The 22019-nt window shown below is 39.5% G+C and overlaps 1 protein-coding gene across 1 annotated transcript in view; it reads left to right on the forward strand.

Annotated features, from left to right (window-relative positions):
- Nucleotides 1-22019, forward strand: part of LOC127662620 (selenoprotein S-like) — a 55748-nt gene that overhangs the window by 22923 nt on the left and 10806 nt on the right. Inside the window, exons 2-4 of the mRNA XM_052153894.1 lie at nt 15070-15201; nt 15282-15388; nt 15485-15574. Coding sequence (XP_052009854.1) covers nt 15070-15201; nt 15282-15388; nt 15485-15574 — 329 coding nt within the window. The remainder of the gene's footprint in view (nt 1-15069; nt 15202-15281; nt 15389-15484; nt 15575-22019) is intronic.

Here is a 22019-nt window from a genome sequence, read left to right on the forward strand (position 1 = left end):
TGTTGTGTATATGGAGAAGAGAAGTGGCCCAAGCACTGATCCCTGAGGTACCCCAGTAAGTAACAGGTGTGGCTTGGATGTCTCCCCTCTCCAGGCTACCTCAAAGGACCTTTCTGAGAGGTAAGAGTTGAACCAGTCAAGCACAGTTCCAGTGATGCCCAGTTTAGAGAGGGTGGAGAGTAGGATCTGATGGTTGACTGTGTCAAAGGCAGCAGAAAGTTCCAGCAGAATCAGAACGGATGATCTGGATTCAGCTTTCACCTGTCTCAGCGACTCAGTGACAGACAGCAGGGCAGTCTCAGTAGAGTGTCCACTTTTGAAGCCTGACTGATTGTCATCCAGCAGCTTGTTCTGTGAGAGATAGGCGGAGATCTGATTGAAAACTGCCCTTTAAAGTGTTTTTGCCATGAATGGGATGAAAGAGACTGGTCTGTAGTGTTCTATCTGTGTGGGGTTAAGTGCAGGTTTTTTCAGCAGTGGGGTTACTCGAGCCTGCTTAAATGTAGTGGGAAAAGTGCCTGCAAGAAGGGATGTGTTAATTATGTGTGTAAGTGCCGGTAGAATGGACGGAGAGATGGCCTGGAGAAGATGTGATGGAATGGGGTCAAGGGAACAGGTTGTGAGGTGGTTGGAGAGGAGGAGTTTAGAGACCTCAGTGTCAGTTAAAGGACAGAACATAGGGAAAGACGAGTTGCATACAGGAGCCAGGTGTTTGACAGGGTGTGGTGCAGTGAATGTATTGCTGATGGCTGTAACCTTATCAGTAAAACATTTGGCGAATATATCTGCTGTCAGTGATGTGTCAGGTGGTGGAGGGGGAGGGCAGAGAAGTGTGTTGAATGTTCTAAACAAGCTACGAGTGTCTGTGGTGCTGTTGATCTTGGTCTGGTAATATGAAGTTTTTGCAGTTTTAACGTTATTTGAAAAAGTTGCAAGCAGAAGCTGATATTTACCTAGATCAGCTGGATATTTAGATTTCCACCATTTCCTCTCAGCTGCCCTGAGATCAGTCCGATGTTCACGAAGGACGTCAGACAGCCAGGGGCTGGGTGGTGTAGTCCATGCTGGTCTAGAGGAGAGCGGACAGATGTTGTCTAGACAGGTTGTTAAAGTAGAGCTAAGTGTGTCTGTGGCAGTGTTTACATCAAGCATGGAAAATACCTTTATTGTGGGAAGAGAGGTAGAGACATCAGTGGAAAGGCGAGAGGGTGAGAGGGAACGGAGGTTACGGCAAAAGGAAACCAAAGGTGAAGTCGGTTTTACAATGGATGGGAGAATCATGTTGAATTGAACAAAGTAGTGATCAGAGACATGTAAAGGTGTAACAAGAATATTAGAGGTGGTACAGTTGCGTGTAAAGATGAGGTCCACCTGGTTGCCCGACCTGTGAGTTGCTGTGGTGTGTAGTCTTTCCAAGTCAAATGAGGCCAGAAGAGTATTCAGTTCAATGGCCTGGGGCTTGTCTTGGTGTATGTTGAAATCGCCAAGAACCACATGTGGCCTGCCATCCTCTGGCAAGGAGGACAGCAGGACATCCAATTCCTCAAGAAAGCTTGTCAGCTGACCTGGGGGGGTGATAGATGACAACAGCATGTAATTTTGTGGGTTGCATTGTAGTAATGGCATGGAATTCAAAAGATGTATTGTTACATAGTGAAGTCTGTGGTGAAAAAGTCCAGTTATTATGAATGAGCAAACCTGTTCCCCCACACCTACCAGTATGTCGAGGGGTGTGGGAGAAGTTGTTGATCAATGAGTATCAAAATTTCTACAACAATTCCCTGCTTTTTATCATTCAGATTACTCAATCACAATAAGTCATATCATCATACTTACACTCTTCTTCTCTTATTTTCGTATAAATGATCACTCTCTTAAACATTTGTGAAATAACATTTGGAAAAAGTAAAAAGGCTTGGGCTGTTTCTTTTATTTTTTTTTTATTTATTTTTTTTGTGGGGATAGTCCCTTAAGTATTACCAAGCAAGCAAAGACTTTATCTGAAGCCGGGCTGAATGAGTAAACACTGTTACTGCACTCCTGACATAAAATCAGACCATCGGTCACCTCAGTATAAACAAGAAATAGTGTACAGATTAACTAGGAAAAAACACATCAATTTAACCTTTTGGTTATGTCACATCTCTTGGTTATGTCAGCAGGCTATAAAAGTAGAATAAAATCCCTCATTTCAAACCCTCTCCTTGTACGTCATCTCGTAACACTGATGACCGCTGCTTATAACCCTCTTTACATATCAAAACATTCTCAGAAAGAAAAGACATACCTCATTTTAACACATTTCACAGTAGCTCTCGCTACTTGTATCATCATATTTGTGTTCATCATCCTCTGGATAGACTGTCATTTTTTCCAATTGAACAGACATCCCTGCTTTAACCAGTCTCTGTACTGAGCTGGAAACACACGTTATAATGCATGGTAAACATAACAATATCAACAGTCCTATCACCGCAATTGGTAACACAGTTTGAATCAGCCAATACCCCCATCCTCCCCAGAGATTCATAAACCAAGTAACCCATGTACTCTCAACATGTTCTGGATCTTGTACAGCTTTTCTCATGTGTTCAATTACATTTGTGGTGATGTCGCTGTAATCTGGAATATTGAAACAACAAGACATTCCCAACATTTTGCAGACTCCCCCTTTCTCTGCAGTTAACATATCAAGAACCAACCTGTTTTGAATGACCGCATCTCTTAACTGTTTCATTTCATCATTTATCATTGTCAAAGCATTTTCTGTGCTATTAGCTATTGCTAATACTGTCCATGCTAGCCCATTTATCTTATTAGTTGTTACCGTTGTACCCACCCCTAAGAACAATGACCACCCCACATTTGCTGCATAGTGCTTTGGTAAAACCCCAGGCAAAATTTCAACATTTCTTTTTTTCCCTTCTTGTAGTCGTAGTAGTACGCTTTCACGTCGCCCCACTTGCATGGATCTCTGCAGACATAGAAAGGTGCATACTCTTCGCTGCGTCCCTCACAGTTCGGACAGTTCCTTTGAAACGGGTTGCAGTTGAAAGTCACATTTGTTCCTTCCTGAATCGTGATGATTTCTCCTTCCAGGCCACGCGTTGGCTCCACGAACATGAATGCGCTTCTCTTGACACGTTGGATGGTAGTGTTTGGCGCAGTTGTCTCAGTCCAGTTGGTGTGGTTTTCTGTTGATAACACTCTCAGGCCCTCGGTAAGGTGCAGTATTATCATACAAATTGTCACTGCAAGCAAAGTCATTATGCACATACTCTTACCCAGACCACACATTCCTGGCACTCTGAATGGGTGCCACGGTCTCGGACGCTCCATTTTTTTCCGTTTGCTAGATCAGTACTGCAGCTGTGTGACCAGAATGTGTGAAGGAGTTCAGTCTTTGAAGCACTCAGAGTCTTATCTGTTTTGCTGATTAACGGTGCCCAGCCGAATGCTGTTTCCACAACTAGGGCTGCCTGCCTCTTCAAGTCTCCTCCCTTCTTCTTGTATCTGGCTCCTCTTAAACACACACAGCTAGAATGCAGGGGTCTGTTGTTAATATTCCTTGAATTATTTTCAGTTCGTACCTTTTCACGATGATTACTGCTTGTGACCACACGATGGGGTCCACTCCGCACACAGGCCGTGTTATTCTCTGTGGTTGGCCTTGCTCTTCCACTGATAGTGGTGCTTGGTGTTCAAACTTGACCTCAGCGTTTATTGACATTCACTTGGAACAATCTCTTCCTGTTGCTGATTCTCCTGCGATGTGGGCGGAACTTTCCTGCAATGGTTGGCATGAACCCACGTAGCTCTCTCTGCGACCTTCACTGCCGTGTGAGTCGTCAGTAGCACTTGGAATGGTGCCAGCCACCTTTCCTCCTCCCAGCTCTTTCTCCTCAGGTCATGAATCACAACGAAATCACCAGGCCTGATTTTATGCAGGAAGGTTTCAGCAACCTTTCTCTGAGCAGCTTTCACCTGAACACAAACTTTGGACAACAGAGAAGATATTTCTTTGCGATAATTCAACATGTCATTCTCACACAGATCTGTTGATGGCAGCCTTTGTTTCCCCTTTCTATTCCCATGAATGGTGGTCTACCAAAGAGTATTTCAAATGGACTTAAATTTGTTGTGTACATCAACACAATATGGCGTGCTTTAACCCATGTGAGCCCAGTTTCCTCACAGCACTTAGCCAATTTGTTCTTGATCGTTTGATTCTCCCTCTCAACAGCACCTCCACTGGCGGCGTGGCAACTGCAGTGTGTTCTCATTTCAATTCCCAAAAACTGACCCACCTGCTTTATTGCTTCATTGACACACTCCCATTGTCCGAGCTGATTTTTCTTGGAATTCCCCATCTCGGAACAATCTCGGTTAAGAACTTTCGCTACTGCTGCCGAGTCTTGTTTCGAGGTTGGGAAGGCCTCAACCCATTTGGACCACATGTCAACCATCACCAGGCAGTATTTCTGTTTCCCACAAGGGGTTAACTCGATTAAATCCATCATCAGATACTCAAAAGGCCCTCCTGATGGTAGTTGAGATACTATAGGTGTTTTTATCCCTCTTGCCACGTTATGTGTGTTACAAATGACACATCTTTTGCAAAAATTTTCAGCAAATATCGTGAAACCCTTTGTAAACCACAATTCTTTCATTTGCACAACCATCCCCACTTTTTATACATGGTCTAACCCATGTATCAACTTTCCATAATGAGGAAAGAAGTGTTTGGGTAAACAAGGCATGCCATCACAGCTCATCCCCTCTAGGTGCTTCAAAAGGGACACAGAGTCAGCCACACACGTAGCTTCATCACATGCACAGATCAACAAATCATCCACATACTGTACTTCAATCTCAATCACATTTTGATATAAATGCTCCTACACTTCTGCTGTGTTTCACTCCTGCACTTATTTCAGCCCAATCTGTTGCTTTTATGCATTCTCTCACAAAGTTGCCCAAATCTGCCCACAGTTGTTCTTTGGCCTTGGCCAAAGATAAGTGTGGCACAGCTCTCCTGCTATCAAATAGAACTGCATTTGTTTTTCTGTCAGGCAAGCGCACACACATTTTCTGTCTATAAAATCTCATCAAATTTCAGAGTCTAATTTTCTACCCCGTTAACCACCCCTCCTCATATTGTGGTTCCAGTTCAATTACGACATGTGGCGTGCAATGCAATTGGTCAGGCGTCATATTTTCGGTGTTAAATGACATTGTTCGATCTTTTGCCAATTTCAAGATAATTTTTTTCCAATCATAATTTTTCACACGCCATTCATATGCCCACTGCGGTTCAAATTTAGAAAAACATATTTGTGGTTCTTCCTCAATGCTAATTCCAAAGGAACCCCCCGTTCAAATTCAATTCACACATTAAATCTCTGGCCATTAAAGGTACCGGACAAGCTGGTGAACACAAAAACGCATGTTTAAATGTCCTCCCCTTCTCCGACTCGCACTCTAAGGGCACTGTGAATTTCTTTTCAGAAACCAAATGGCCCTTAGGTCAAAGTGCTCTTTATGCACTGAACCTGTCAATTTTGGGACACATGGCAAGTCACATGGTCGTATCGTAGAATGGCCAGCCCCAGAATATACCAAAAAATTTACTAATGTCCCCATAACTAACATTTGATATCTCGGCATTTGTAAAAACCCTGAACTTTTGTACATTCTCAAACATTCATCCGAAACATTATCACATAAAATTTCATCAGTCACACTCAAAGATTTGCAAGGATTGTCTTCATTACAGAGAGCAGTATGTAAATCAGTGTATGTGTGTGTGTTTAAGAAATGTTCACTTCCCCTTTCTGTAGCCAGCTGCCGAGCACCCTGTGTTCGACCCCCTCCCTCGCTGCTCTCTGCTCTGCCTCGGTCTGCCTTTTTCTTCTCCAAACATTCTGAAGCCCAGTGTCCCTTTTGTTCTGCACAGTTTGCATTTCGTGCATTCTCTGAACTCATGGTCGTCAGTCTCACAAGCCGCAATTCCACTTCCGCTGATTTATGTAGCCTCTTTTCTTTTTGTCGGCCCACAGCATTAGACTGTAGTCGCACAACTGCCAGCTGAAGATCTTTCTCCCCCTTCGCCTTGACTTTGTCTTTGTCAGCAGCTGTTCCTCTGCGTGTACAGCGTGTGCCAGGGTGTGCCAGGGTGGAGGTCAGCCGCCCGCTCTTCCATTCAATGTAACTTGCTTTCATTCATGTCTCCTTCACTGCCCGAGTCGGGCACTTGTGGTCCTTGTCTTCTGGGCGGAGAGCAGTCGAGGTCAGGGTTCAGTTTCAGGGCTTTCAGCTCCACCACGGGATAGTGATGATTATACGTCGGCGGCGCCGGCACAATTGTCGTTGCATGTGGGGAAACACAAACATACTTTTCATTAGTTGGTTCTGGTGGTGCTGACACATTTTATTTTAGTTTTTTCCTACACTTTTCAATCCTACATGCTAATTCTTTCTGCATTTGCTTTCGTTCTCTTCTATCTGCTTCCTTAAGCCAACAGCCCACTGTCTGTTCACATTTTTACACACATGTTGAACGCAGCCACAACTTTTTGTGCCTCGCTGCCCTGTTCCACTGATTCTCACACCACTCTCAGTCTAGTCATGCTCAGTGTCCCCTCCCTGGGGAAATCATGGTATTCTCTATGTCCTGCATACATTTCCTCCCATAGTTTTTTCTCATTTGACAGAAAACTGGTGTATCAAATTTGGCAAGCTTGCTTTGAGATTTCCCCATACTGGCTGTTTCTGTTCCTCTGTGGATTTACCGTTCGACAGACGTCTCCAACAGATCTGATTTCTTAACCCAAGATCAGCTAAGGGTGCACTCCCTAGTTCTTTGTTAATTACGGTTTGCTCAAAATCTTTCTCTGGAGTACGTTCCAGCGCTCAGTATTTCAGCTAACCTAATTAAAAAAAATTAGCGAGAACTCTGTTTAGAAAACCTCTTGACCTGTTCGTAGGTCTCAGAAGAACCTCTTGTACTCGCACCACAGAAAACAGTTTCAGCCACTATGGTTCACTCACTTTTATACCAAAAGAAAATGATTTAGTCGTCCCTTACCGGAGATATTTGGGTTGCCACGGGTTTGTTTTCATTTGATTCCAGTGGAGTTTCTCCTGGCCCTGATGCGGTCGGCCACTCTCTCTTAAGCTTACGAGGTAGAGCTGGAACTTCTCAGTCCAGGTGGCCAAACACCGTCCGCACTCAGGTCCAGAAGGCACTTCCAAGGAATCCCACTATTCTGACACCAAATTGTTGTGGCAAAAAAATTATTAACCAACCTTTATCACTGTGTAAGAGACACACTGAATAAAACAGTCTTTTAAAAGAATTTATTCTTGCAAGAAGGACCCAGTCATTACACAGGAGTTAATCTGTACCATGAGTGAGACGCCGAAGGGGAGGGCTGACTTGTTTTTTTTATACCTCTTGCCCAAGGTCTCCCACAGAAGCAGATCCTCCCCCTCTGCATTCCTCAGACACAGGGGCATTCCCTTGCAATGACTATCACTGATCAATGAGTATCAAAATTTCTACAACAACTTCTAAACTGTTGAGGTTTTAGGAGCTACATTTGGTGTTAAAATGCTTCACTAGATTACATTTTTACAAGTCCTAAAATTAGGGGTAACACTCCCATAATTTTTTAAGAGTTGAGAAAGAGCCTTTGGGCAGCCTTCTTGCGAAGAGAGCAGCCACAGCCACGCTCACTGATGAGCAAAAGGTCGAGGCAGAAATGACCATGTACCTGCAGGAAATGGCCATTGATGGGGAGAGGACCGGCTGACTTGGTGGAAAACGAACGACAAAAGGTTTCCGTTCATGGCAAGATTAGCACGGAAATATCTGTGCATATGTGCTACCAGTACTCCATCTGAGCGGGTCTTCAGCACAGCGGGTAGTGTAGTTACTCCAATCCGCAGCTTATTAAAACCAGATAAAGTGAATATGTTGGTATTTCTGGCCAGAAACATCGAAATTTAAACATGGTCTATGGTGAAAGATATTAGACTTCTTTACGCATTTTTCGCCATCCGTTGCGGAGCTATTCGATTTTGCATATTATTTTTTAAACGTTCATTTGTGTAGTTCATATTACAATATTTCAGTAACATAATTCATTTTGTAGCCTGTGCTGAAGTTAATTGTGCTGCTAATTATAAGTGAAATGTTAATGCCGAGTTTCGGTCTGAGTGTTGTTCCCGTTTTCTTGTTCTTATTTGTTGTTCTTCTATGTTTTAATAAATGTGTGTTATTCATATTCACCTTGTTGCTTTCATTTGATTTGACATTATGGATTTATGGCCAAGGAAATTTTTCTTTAAAAGTATTAACCAGACAAAAGTTATTTGACGTTCGCTGGTCTGGGTTTATCTTAAACTGCCGCTTCAGTGTATACAAGAGCTCTGTGACAATGAGCAAGATTTTCTGAGACACTACAACTACTAATAATTAATTAATAAAGGCTATTTTCTTGTAGCCTACAACATAACATATTTTAATCTAAATGTACAGTGTAAGACATGTAAAAAAAAAGACAAGAAGCTAACAATGTCAAGATCAATATTTGTGTAGCCTGCCTGACACGGTATTTTCACAGACTAACACGTCACGTCTCTGGCATATACTACAGTATTTAAAATAGCATATATGCATTAGTTATATTCTCAATTTAATTTACAGAGCAATCCCTGCAAAGTTTTTAGGTTAACTATAGAAGAGACTAGAATTAGTGAGTCACACTAGCAGGACTCGCAAAAGGGGGCGTGGCATCACGATGGTGGCTCTACATCGTGATGTTGGTCAGCCATCATGATGGACGATGATATCGTCCATCGGCACAACCCTAATCTGAATGCAGGTTCCTAATATTAAAGTTACACACATTGAGGTGTGGGATCATCTGAATACAGAGAACCCTGAGCTCTGGGCCAGCTTTCATTAAATATCCAGCCAGAATACGCATTGTGTACCAAATGGTATTATCCTTTTGAACAATGAGAATTTTGTGGTGAATGGGTTCTTGGCTTCCTGGGGTTTAGCCTTCGAGGAGGAGGATAGACCTCTAGAATTATTCAGTATTTGGCAAAGACCTTATAACATTGTTGTCATTAAGTTTTACAAACCTGGGAAAAATAACACTATACCAGTCGCACAGAGAACTCTTAAATTATATCAAACATGCCTTGTTACATTATTTGTTTTCATGGTTTTTCTTTGTTATATTTTCACAAGTACATCTTGTGTGTCTGTGTGTGCCTTGTGGGGGAAACCAGGGGGAGAGAGAACAGCTGGAGTTTGTGTGGGGCAGGATGTCTCAGATGGACAATGTTTGTTAAGCTGGGTTTTTCCACACAGTGATGCCTTTTCTCATGTGTAGGTCTAATTTGTGAGAGTTTGAGTGTTGTGTTTCCCGGAAGTCTTGTTGTTCCATGTGGGCATGTGCTGGGTTGGCACCTAGCCTTACAAGGAGATGCCATAACCATTGCGTTTTAATATGCATGTTAAGTTGAAGTTCAGTTTTGAAGATGCTGCATTGTGTTCCATTTAACTGCACTTTGTCTAGCTTTTTGAAACACTCGCCTACTGCCACACGTTTCTGGTGTGTATGTGTAAGTGTGTGTGTCCAATTTTTCACTCTTGTGAGGAAAGCTGTAATGCTCTGTATTGTTGTTGCTGTGATTCATGAATTGTTCCATTCAACTGAGGAAAGTGCAACTGAATGACAATTTATATCGGAAATCTAACTTGGACACTCGAGTGGAATTCTTAATTAATTTCATCGTGATGCAGGTGTGTGTTGCGTCATGCAGGGCAGGGAGGTTTAGTCAGTGACAATCATTCACTTTTACTAAATAATATCCATTAACGAGTCAAAGTTCTTGTAGTAAATTATAATAAATCGTGTTTAGCAAATGTTTTAAAGAGACACAAACTGTTATTACACACTCTTTGTTTCGATCATTGTAACGTTAGCATTGCAGCTTCGTATCAGTTTGTTTGCCATGACAAGTCTCTGATAATCAATTTACCCCTCAGAGTCACAATGTAATAAATCACAAAATTAAAAATATGCCCCCTCTTTGACACGTTTGTGTTTAGTTGGCTAGTAATTGTCACTGGATTTAGAAATAAGTAAAGTCACATCATGTGTGATCACTATCTATCATCTTTTTCACGATCGATCATAGCTGCCACGTCCAAGTTCCCTAGTCCTCGAGTACTCGTGCCCATCCCTAGTTTCTCCTAAATTTCCACATTAGGAGCTACATTTAGCCTTAAGATTTTTTTGTGAATGTGTGCCCAGAAATCTAACACGCTATCAAAGATAAATTCTACATAATGCAGACAATATGTCTATGTTTATTACATGTTTTATTAAATTAATTCAGTAACACTTTACAATAAGTTTACATTAGTTAACAACATTGTTAACATGAACTAACAAAAATTACTACTACAGCATTTAGTAATCTTGGTTAATGTTAATTTCAACATATATAATAGATTTATATCACTTGTATATGTTAACATTAGTTAATGTGCTATAAACTAAAATGATCTAGCAATGAACAATTGTATATTTATTAACTAACATTAATAAAAATGTGTAAATTTGTGATGTAAAAAAAATATATTGTTCATTGTTGGTTCATGATTAATTAATGTTAACAAAGAGAACCATATTGTGAAGTGTTCCCATTCTTGACAAACACATGGCTATTATTGATCAGCGCAGTAGTTTTAAAATCTGTCGCCAACATTTGGAATGGGATCATTTTGACAACCTTCGTGATTTGAATGGTTATGATAAACATTGTATCATCTCATTGATGCGCTGCTTAGTGTTTTTTGTACACAGCCACTAGTGCACCGCTAGCTTGTACAGTGCTGACTGAATGCAGACAGTGTTTTAAATGCAGCATTAGTGATCACACAAGGCCATATTGCGATTTTATTCTTAGTTCAATCATGTTGCATTAAAGGGACCGTTTACCCCAAAATTATAATTCTCTCTTCATTTACTCGCCATCCCAGATGTGTATGACTTTCTTCTGCAGAACATGAACAAATATTTTTAAAAGTCTCCGCTCTGTTGAAACTAACAATTCAAGTGAATGGTGTCCAGACTTTTGAAACTCCACAAATCACGTAAAGGTCACGTAAAAGTAATCCATAAAACTCCAGTGGTTTAATCCGTATCTTCAAAAGCGATATTATAGGTGTGGGTGTTGGTAACACTTAAAAAGATGAGGAGAAAGCTGGGACCAACTTGACAAATACATACATTTAATGACTCTTTTCAGTGTGTATAGAAACAAAAACATGCACTACTTTTCAGTCATCTGTGTCAAGTCATAAAATACTCAAACACACATAAGTCTCCCATCTGCCGCTGTCTCTTCTCCTTAAATACTCCCACCTCCCCTCGCTGGAATGCGAGGCCAGTGTGGCGCGCTCTGCTCAGATGCCAATCTGCCCTGCTCACAACAGTGAGAAATAAATAGATTTTTTCATTTTTTTTACCATAAATTATGCACGCTCTGATCTTAACAGCCCAAGGCATTTCAACTTGATGCACACCGCAGTTGCACTTTTCTTCAAACGACAGATGGCCGTGCAGAGACTAGCCCTGACTAGTGCCCCATCGGTCTGAACTTGCTTATGTCACCAAAGTCTGGACTCAAAGGAAGGGCTTAGGATGCCATTTGGGACAGGGCTCTAGTTGAGTTTCTGACCTGTAAGTCAATGACTTAACAGACAGCATTTACATACGAAGGTAACTGGTTTCGTACAGGTGGCCTAGGCAGCGCTACGTCACATCGTTGCTAGGATACCAGCATTCATCCAGTCCAACTGAACCACAAAGGTCTAAGAATCTAGAACAAAATCAAGACAGTTTTGGTGATAACACAGCAGTGTGGTAGTTGAGACCAGATACCAGAGTAGGTAGAGATTGAGCCAAGACCAGTAAAGGCTTAGTTTAAGACAAGAGTTTTTTATAAATGTATAGTTTAAAGAACTATTGACTCTAGGTACATTTATCAAAATATTTATAATTTTTGTGGTTAAACAGTATTACCAGTTGAGAATAAAAATTAAATAAATTACACATTCTAGGTTAAGTGAACAAACTGGTATTACAATTACAACATGTCTGTAAAAAACTCAAATTAAAGGTTTAAAGTCCCTATGTGGCTTAGCACGTGGCCAAAAGTATTGGCAGTGACAAAGAAATTTGTGCTTTGCAAAGTTTTCTGATTCAGTTGTTGTGTTGTTGATTCACATTGTTTCTAGATTGTTGTGCAGAGTGATCAGATGTATTTTAAATAAATAAACCTTAATTGGCCAAAAAAATTAACTTGATCACAAAAAACTAATTTCAATGTTTTTTGGCCCTGGCACAAAATGACCAGCTAACATAATTTCACTAATCATATCTGCAGCACCTGGGAAAGTGTGAACGAGTTCTAGTCAGGCGAAATCGCTCTATCATTCTGATTGGATTATAAGAGCAGAATGATTGCTATAAAAGGAGGGAAGAAGTGCTTCCAATCATTGTGTTCTTGTTAGCAATGGTTCCCTCTAAAGAAAGACGTGCAGCCATCATCGCTTTGCATAAAAATGGCCTCAAATGCAAGAATATTGCTTCAAAGAATATTGCACCTGAAAGAACCATTTACCGGATCATCAAGAACTTCAATGAGAGAGGTTCAACTGCAGTGAAGAAGGCTTCAAGACATCCCAGAGTGTCCAGCAAGCGACAGGACCATCTCCTGAGGAGTCAGCAATGGAATTGTGTCACCACCAGTGCAGAGCTTGCTAAATATTGGCAGCAGGTTGGTGTGAGTGCATCTGCACGTACAGTGAGGTGAAGACTTTTGGACAATGGCCTGGTGTCAAGAAGGGCAGCAAAGAAAGCCACTTCTCTCAAAGAAAAACATCAAGGACAGACTGAAATTCTGTACATGGATTGGACAGCAGAAGACTGGTGCAAAGTTATTTTCTCTGTTGAACCCCCCTTCCGACTGTTTGGGACATCTGGAAAATCGATAATCCAGAGAAGAAAAGGTGAACGCTACCATGAGTCCTGTGTCATGCCAACAGTGAAGCCTACTGAGACCATCCATGTGTGGGTTGCTTTTCATCTAAGGGAGTGGGTTCTCTCACAATTCTGCCCAAAAACACTGCCATGAATAAAGAATGGTATCAAAACGTCCTGCAAGAGCAACTTCTCCCAACAATCCAGTAGCAATTTGGTGATGATCCGTGCATTTTCCAGCATGGAGCACCATGTCACAAGGCAAGAGTGATAATGTAGTGGCTCGGAGATCATTACATTGAAATTTTGTCACCGGATCTTAATCCCTTTGAGAACCTGTGGTCAATACTTAAAAGGTGAGTGGACAAGCAGAAGCCCATGAATTGTGATCAACTCCGAGCACTAATAAGGCAGGAATCGATGATTTGGCCCAGAATCTGATATCAGCATGCCAGAGCGAATTGCAGAGGTTATGAAGAACAAGGGTCAACACTAAATATTGACTCTTTGCATATATTGAATATTTTTGCCAATAAAAGCCTTTCAAACTTAGGAAATGCTTATCATTGTTTTCCAGTAGACCATAGGAACATGTTAAAAAAGAATCTACAAATACCGAAGCAGCAAACTTTGCAAAAATATATGTCATTGCCAATATTTTTGGCCACGGCTGTATACTATTATATTCCATTCAAGTAAATATTTTTACTTTACAAAATACAGTATTACTGTACTATAACTAAAATGGGCCTAAAACTAAACGATAATGTATTAAATTGACAATGTTTACACAGAAAGTTAATAAAAATAATTACAATCAATTTGTTAACTATTTATTCATTGCACTACTACATTAATTGTCAAGTAAGCTTTTGCCTGCAAGATTTCATCTTGGGGTATGCACAGAAATTATTATTATTTTTTTTTACAGAAACCATTCAATTCTGATGACATTGAGAGAAGTATTTTTACATTTTCTTCAGTATGTGTAGCTTTCTTGTAACTAATGGCTAAAGCATTTCTAAAAGACTAGAGGTCGTTCAGGCTGCTTGCAGTGGAACAAACCCAGAAAGCACATGTATGTCTCTGAGATCTGTTTCAGATCTGTTCATCTGGAAGGAAATAAATACATTTTTAATTTTTTTTATTTATCAAATCAATATATCAAATGAAGGCTACATACAAAAATAGAATGACATATATTTATAAAATTTTCAGGAAATTAAAACAAATCAATAAGTAAAATAGACAATTAGACAAAGACTGATAAAAACAGACCATTTGTCAAGATATTTATTGTGTATGGGATGTTTTAAGTGGTTTACGAGGACTTTTCTTTTTAGATTACAAACTGGTAATTACAAGGATATTATGCTATAAATGTGGTTTATGAAGACATTTCCAATGTTGCCATAATTCAAATCACTTAAACATACTAAACAAAGTTTTATTGAAAATTAAAAAGTACAGAGTTTTTTTTTTTTGTGAGGGTTAGGTTTAGGTTATCCTCATAATGATAGCTGCACCTGTGTGCGTGCTTGTTTGTGTTTTAGCATTGTTCTTGGAATGTAATGCAACCTGTTGTAACACATGCACTTAAAGGCCCTATGCCTCTTGAACCCTGATAATTGCTGCTTTCAGATATATATTATTTCAGAATTGTTTTAATTGTAAGCTTTAAACGTTATAGTATGCTAAAAATATCAATAAAACAAAACCTACTAGTAAAATATTTTTATACCAGTTTTTTAGTTATTAATGTTAATATTCATAAGTGTTGCTTCAAGGTTCAAATACTATTTCCGGCCACTCTACATTTACATGTAAACTGTACATACTGTAATTTACACTGTTATCTAATGATCTGTTAACCTTTTATATAATGTAAGAATCTTTTATATCTTTTATGATTATATTTTACCGTCAATATCTCTGAATACACAGATAACATTTAAAAAATGTGCTGTGTCTTACTTGTGATATAATTTTTCCCAAACAGTTTCCGTTTTCCTGTCTGACTATGGTTGGTATCTGCTGTTCCTGTGTGTGATGGTTTATCTGCTCATTCAACATCTCATCAAGAGCAGATCCAGGGAGAATCAGAGTCCCTCTGTCTTTGCATCAAACCAAGGTAGGAACAAGCAATGCATTTGAAGATATAAATAAAGTATTTCAGATAGTAGACATGAGAAGTAAATTTCATATCTCCAGACCCTGTGTCTGTGGCGAGACGTCAGGAAGCCCTGGAGGCGTCGCGTCAGAGAATGCAGGAAGAGCTCGATGCTAGAGCTGCAGCATTCAAAGAAAAACAAATGAGGGTAAGCCTCTCTTGTTAGCACTTTATACCCGGACATCCATTTGGTTGAGATCTTGTTTGCAGTACTCACTCATGCCTGTTCATCTATTCTTTTTAGCATGAGGAGGACAAGAGAAGACAGAAGATTGAGATTTGGGAAAGAATGAAGGAAGGAAAGAGTTACAAAAGAAATGCAAAAGTTGAACATGTAAGGATACTTAGATTTTAGGCTTTGTTCCAAAACCTATATAGGCAGCATTTTAAGGCATCATCTGACTTGGCGTTCTAAGATTCCTTCTTTTTCACAAATTCTAAGATTTGTAGATGGAGCGTGAAAAGTGTTTAAAATAAAAGTAGTTATAATTCATTCAATGACAGAAAATACCAGTAAATAATATTTCAGACATATTTAAAAATTATTATTATTTTACCCAATATTTGTGTGTGCCATTTTTTTGTTATGCTTATTATGTATGGGAAGTGGTTCCCATGCAGGATGCCCATTGTTTGACATCTTATACAGGATGCCAGTTGTCATCTATTGTAGATCCTAGACCTTTTAAGGGGGATTCTATTGCATTCACAATCAAAATCCTTCTGTTAACTTCCTTGGGATAGAGAACGGCATGCGTATATCACAGCATTTAATCTTCATGCACTCCTCAGAAGCTGCTGTCATTGCAGTGCCCAGAGTACGTCGATGATTGTCAGTTAATTTGGAGTGCTCACAAAATGCACTGTTGCACCGGAAAATTAACAAAATACATGGCTTTCATTTCAAATATTCACTTGAAATGAGTAAAATGAGATTAAAATTTAAAGTGCTTAATAAGTGCTTTCATCACAAATAATCAGGGTTTAGACCAAATGATCACTATCAGGTGTTGCAATAATCACAACAGGTCTAATTATTAATATCTTTTTACTTTACAGTTTTATATTAGGTCTACTATTTTAACCATTTTAAAGTTTACTTGCATTGTCTGAGGCAGAAAAATGTTATATAAATAAAGGATCGTCCTTTGAACTCTTATTAGCCACATGGGGTTCAACTCCTTAAATGTATTGTGTGTATTTATTATTGGAAATTGCATATTTAGTTATTATGCATTAAATTATATTTACTGGTTAGTGCACTTGCTATCATTAACCCATTTATACAAGGATACTATCATTTATGTGATTTCACTGCAAAACCACACAAAAAATGCTGCAAATGGTATTGCCGTTTTTGAGAGAACCTACATTAAATTCAGTCATTTTGGTCCTCAATATTCAAGAAAAGGTGCCACAAAATCCTAGTGGTAATAGTAATTCTAGGGTTTCATTTTTATTATTTGTATTAGGGGTTCAAGCATGAAGTGTTGAAACTCTATTGTAATTGTAGGGTTTAATGTTTATTATTTTTAAGGGTTACGTTTACATTTATTCATTTGGCAGACGCTTTTATCCAAAGGGACTTACAAAAGAGGAAAACATAAGCGAATCATCTTAAGGAGACAGTGGTACAAAAGTGCCATATTACAGTTTCACTAGCATCAGAATAGTATTCAAAACATACAAGTGCAATTTAAAAAAAAAAAGTTAACTAGTTAAGTGCTCTTGGAAAAGATGCGTTAAGTAGTTTTTTGAAGACAGAGAGTGAGTCTGCTTCACAGATGGAGTTGGGGAGGTCATTCCACCAACATGGTATCATGAAGCTGAAAGTCCGAGAAAGTGTTTTGGTGCCTCTTTGTGTTGGTACAACAAGACGTTGTTCCTTAGCCGAATGTAGGCTTCTAGTGGGCGTGTAGCTCTACAGAAATTATTTTAGGTATGTTGGAGCACACCCAGTGACTGTTCTGTATGCCAGAATCAGAGCCTTGAATTTGATACATGCGCCAACCAGTGGAGAGAGACAAGGAGTGGTGTAACATGCTCTCTCTTTGGTTCATTAAAGACCAGACGTGCTACTGCATTCTGGATGATTTGTAGAGGTCTAATTGCACATGCAGGGAGGCCTGCAATGAGAGCGTTACAGTAGTCCAGTCTAGTTATGACAAGTGACTCAACAAATAGTTGTGTGGTATGTTCAGATAAGAAGGGTCTTATCTTCCTGATGTTGTAGAGTGTAAATCTACATGATCTTGCAGTCTTTGAGATGTGGTCCATGAAATTTAGTTTGTCATCAATGGTTATCCCTAGATCTGTAGTCGAACCAAGCTGCATGGTGATGTTGTGTTTAACAGCAGGGTTGGCTGGAAAGACCAGGAGTTTGTTTTTGGCTGGATTGAGTTGCAGGTGGTGTTCCTTCATCCAGGCCGAGATGTCTTATCAGGCCGGAAAGACAAGTAGAGTTGTGTGTCATCGGCGTAACGTAGTAGAAATAGGGTGGAGTTACGTTGTATGTAAAGCTTGCTATAGTGCAAAGCTTTACATTTCAGTGCTTGGCCCCATAATTGCTGCTTGCTGCTATAGTTAGGGGCAAAGCACTGAAGGTGCTGTGACACATATTGTATTATTAGTATTCCTCCCTAATGGGAGTCTGAATTTTATTAAAAAAAGTTATTTATTTTTTGAAAGCATTGAAGCATACCGATTTTTTTTTTTAACTGCACCATAGATATCATGTCCTGAGGATACCTATGCAGTGTTGAAACAGCGACATATTGTGGTAAAATGTTTAAGTCAGTTTAAACAAAACAAGATTTTAAGAATTTAAAAGAAAATTTGTATGCATCATTGACATCAAATCCTGTGGAAACCTGAGCAGTTTGGAGACAGCGCCACCTATATTTCAAAAGATAACCTACACTTGTTTCTGACTCTAACTTCGGCTTAACCTCGGCTTAGTTGCAGTTAAACAGTGTTGTTACTGTTGATGCCTGAACAGCAGAGGCTCTGGAAGAATTTGTGCTGTTCGAGGGTGTCTTAACAGCTACAGAAAGCTTAAAACTACTGGAAAATGAATGTAACTACAACAAGCCCCAAAAAAGCTGCCAATGCCTAAACCTTTCGAGTTGCACAAGATGTAATAAGCAGGGGATGTGTTAACCAAATCCTGTCATTTTCCAGATATTATTTATATTTATTTTTTTAAAACATGAACAGATAATTCCAAATGCTGTCTGTCAGTTTGCCAACACAGTAAGCAATCACCTGTTTTAAAGTGTATTCTGTGTGTGCAAATTTTAATATGAACCTGATTATATTTGAGCCACTGCCCCTTTTCAATGCAGTGCCACCGGGCTTCATACCCATTGTATTTCATATAGACTAATTTGCTCGTGGTGAGTGACTAGTCGACTTCAAGCTGACAGTATCGACTACATTAGTTGTAGTTAATTAGTCTGTGCAACCAGTAACACACATACATTCGTACATCGCACATGCAGAGAGAGAGTGAGAGCCCAGTTTCTCAACTTTACACTCTAAAATGGATTGCCGTATGTCCATATGTAGCTTTCAGTGAGGAAAGGATTTATATTCCGAAAACACTGTTCTGATTGTTGTTAGTTGTTTCAGGGTTAGGTAATGGGAGCAAGCATCCTCAGTACAGGCACATGCTGTGGGTAAATTCTAGGGTTCGCATGAGGTGCTTGAATTTACCTTTTAGAAATGAAAGTACTGGAATTCCTGGCAAATAGGTTTTTGTTGAAAATGTATTAAAATTAAAGAGGAACATGTATTTAGCATGGCAGAGAAATAAATCTTTAATATCTGCGATATCCCCCACCTATAGCTAATTTGAACCACCCAATATCGGAAAGGGCCTTCTGACTGACATGAAGTGACCGACCACAGCTTGATTTGTTTTTCACGTTTGACAGCAGGTAAAAAACAAAGGCCTTCAATTCTGGGTTGTTGCCCAATGTCAGTGTAGATACCCAGCCCTCTACAATGTGAGTAAATCACTGGAATATTCAACCAAATTCCATACTAGGTGACAGAAATTTCTTTCATTACCCCCTGGCTAGTAAATCACTTGCCAGTGATTGAATTGTGAAGTGGAGAATTTAGCATTCAGACCATATCAATCCAAATACAAAAACAGAAAAACGGTTTGAAACTTTCATTATAAATTGTCTCCGGTTACTTCATGAATGGATAATTTAAAAATTTCTCTCAATTTCTTCAATTTGAGATTTTCTTAATTGTGGAAGATTGTCTTACAATTTGTGCTGTGGGCTGTACCATTAGCACAGGGTGCTATGATGGATATAAGACGGTAAAACTGACTTGCTCCAACCCATCCATTCGCTTAACCTCATAATCGAGATCGCCAACTCGCATGTGACCTCAAAGGTCCCTTACCACATAGCGAGTAGTTTAGAGCTTGAGGTGGGCAGTAATAAAAGCACTTTATCTCCCCGTAGTCCTGTAGTTGAGTGCCACTGTCATACAGCTGGCTTTGACGTTCCTGAGCTTGGAGCAAATTCTCCTGTGTTAATCGACTCAAAGTGTGGAGTTTTGCTTTTAGATCAAGAACATACTGAATTTAGTTTTTTTACTGTTTGAAGATCTCTCCTCCCAAGCTTCCCGTTGAGCACTCCGCTCGGCCATCTCCCATATAGCAGCTTGAATGGGGAAAAACCTGTGTAGGCTTGTGGGACCTCTCGTACTGCAAATAACTGGAGCTCGAGGCTTATCCCAATTTCTAGCATCCTCGTGTACGAACTTATGGATCATGTTTTTCAGGGTTTTATTAAATCATTCCACCAACCCATTGGTTTGTGGCTGGTATACACAGGTGCAAATCGATTTAATACCTAATAATTTGTACAGTTCGCATAGTATTCGTGACATAAATATAGTGCCCTGGTCAGTGAGGATTTCTTTCGGAATCCCCACCTGGGAGAATTTTCTGAAAAGTGCCTCAGCAACACTACTTGCTGAGATGTTACGCAGGGGCACTGCTTCCGGATATCGCGTTGCATAGTCCACCAGAAATAAGAAGGCATTTTCCACATGCGGTCTGTTCTGATCCTTTCAATGGGTACCTCGATTAACCATAGAGTGGCCAGTGGATTCACCAACTGACATTCACAGCATGCCGCACACCACCTGCAAACGTCCCTGTGACTGCCTGGCCAAAAAGAACGGGCCATTATGTGGTTAAGTGTTCTTTCCTGTCCTAAATAGCCAACCTGCAAAAGCGCTTCTCGACGGCTCTTCAGGACTAATAGCTGGGTTGTATTTTCTTTTGTTTTAGTGTCCTGCTTTACTCAATACAACCTATCTTTGATCATTGAAAAGATAGGTTGTGAGCGCAGATAGATATGTGAGCGCAAAGTTATGCTGGAGCTGTTGATCATCGATTACTCTAACTTGGTCAAATGTGTGTTTGATTGACTCGTCATGTGACTGCCTAGAGGGAAATCCACCTCAGGGAGCATGAAGCTGGTATGTTCATTTCAGCAACAAAATAATATAAAATATATAATAATGTCACTATTTTTATTAGTTTCTATCATTAATTATTATAAAAAAAAATTGAATTAAGGACAAAAAAACATATATTTTTCCACTGTTTCTACCAAATCAGGTGCTGGTGTCACCATCTGTAGAACTTTGTGGCACCAGTCCTCATATGTGTGAAGCCCTGATGTGACCGGTATGTTCTGTTTGATTGGTTTACATTTTCTTGGTGTTTGTTTAATAAAAATAGTGAAAGTGATTTTCTGAGTGCTACAAGTGTCAAAAGCTCCCAGTCAATAATAAACACACACGACAAGGCGAAACTGAATAACCTATTTATAGTGAGACCGAAACCGATTTTAGGGGTGGGGGGGGTTAACGATTACAATATAGTGGCCGATATAGTTCATTTTTGAGCTAGATTGAAAACAGACCTTTTATATATGTATAAGGGCTGGGCGATATGGCCAAAATTGTTATCACGATAATCTTTTTCATATTGTTCGATATCGATATTTATCAAGATATACATTTACACATTGCACTTTCTTTTTTTTTTTTTTTTTCAAAGTTTACGGAAGAAAAGAAGAAAAAATTAATTCTAAACAGTCAAAATAGTCTCTACAAAACTGCACAGGGGTCCAGAGACGGCCAAAGCAGTGGGGTCTGCGGGATCTTTTACCAATTTTACCGTCTTTTACAGTTTATCAATTGAAAATGAATGTTAAAAGATCATCTGTTTGTTCTGAAGCATAGTGACAGCAGTCCAGTATTTGTTAGAATATTTTTACATTAAAATGAAATATTTTTTATATTTCTTTAGATTCAGGTACCAAAGTATGGGGCATAGAAGCCCTTGTGACTGTGGAATGATGCTGAGTGTGGGTTCAGGGGTGTCCCGAGAGAATATTTAGAAAATGTTTTTAAAATAAAAAACTTTTGTATATTTTCATAAAATTTTAGTCTGTCTATCCATTCCAGACATCTAATTAATTTTCACAAAATTAGAACAGAAATCGATTTGTTTATTCGATTGTTTATTATTAAAGGCTTGTATCATGCTGATTAACAAAGATAAATTTAGAAGGAAAAACGTTATGGTCTAAAAGGTGCTTTGAAACAACGTTAACTCATGCGGCGCTTCATATCTACACACATGCAGGAAAAAGAGGCAACGCGTGCGGAGCTGGACAGGGCAGAAATTATTCAAGATTACAGCGCAGAAAGATCTGAGACGTTGTGAGTGAAGCTGGGAG

This window comes from Xyrauchen texanus, chromosome 2 (assembly GCF_025860055.1).
Source record: "Xyrauchen texanus isolate HMW12.3.18 chromosome 2, RBS_HiC_50CHRs, whole genome shotgun sequence".
In the NCBI taxonomy this organism is placed as follows: domain Eukaryota; kingdom Metazoa; phylum Chordata; class Actinopteri; order Cypriniformes; family Catostomidae; genus Xyrauchen; species Xyrauchen texanus.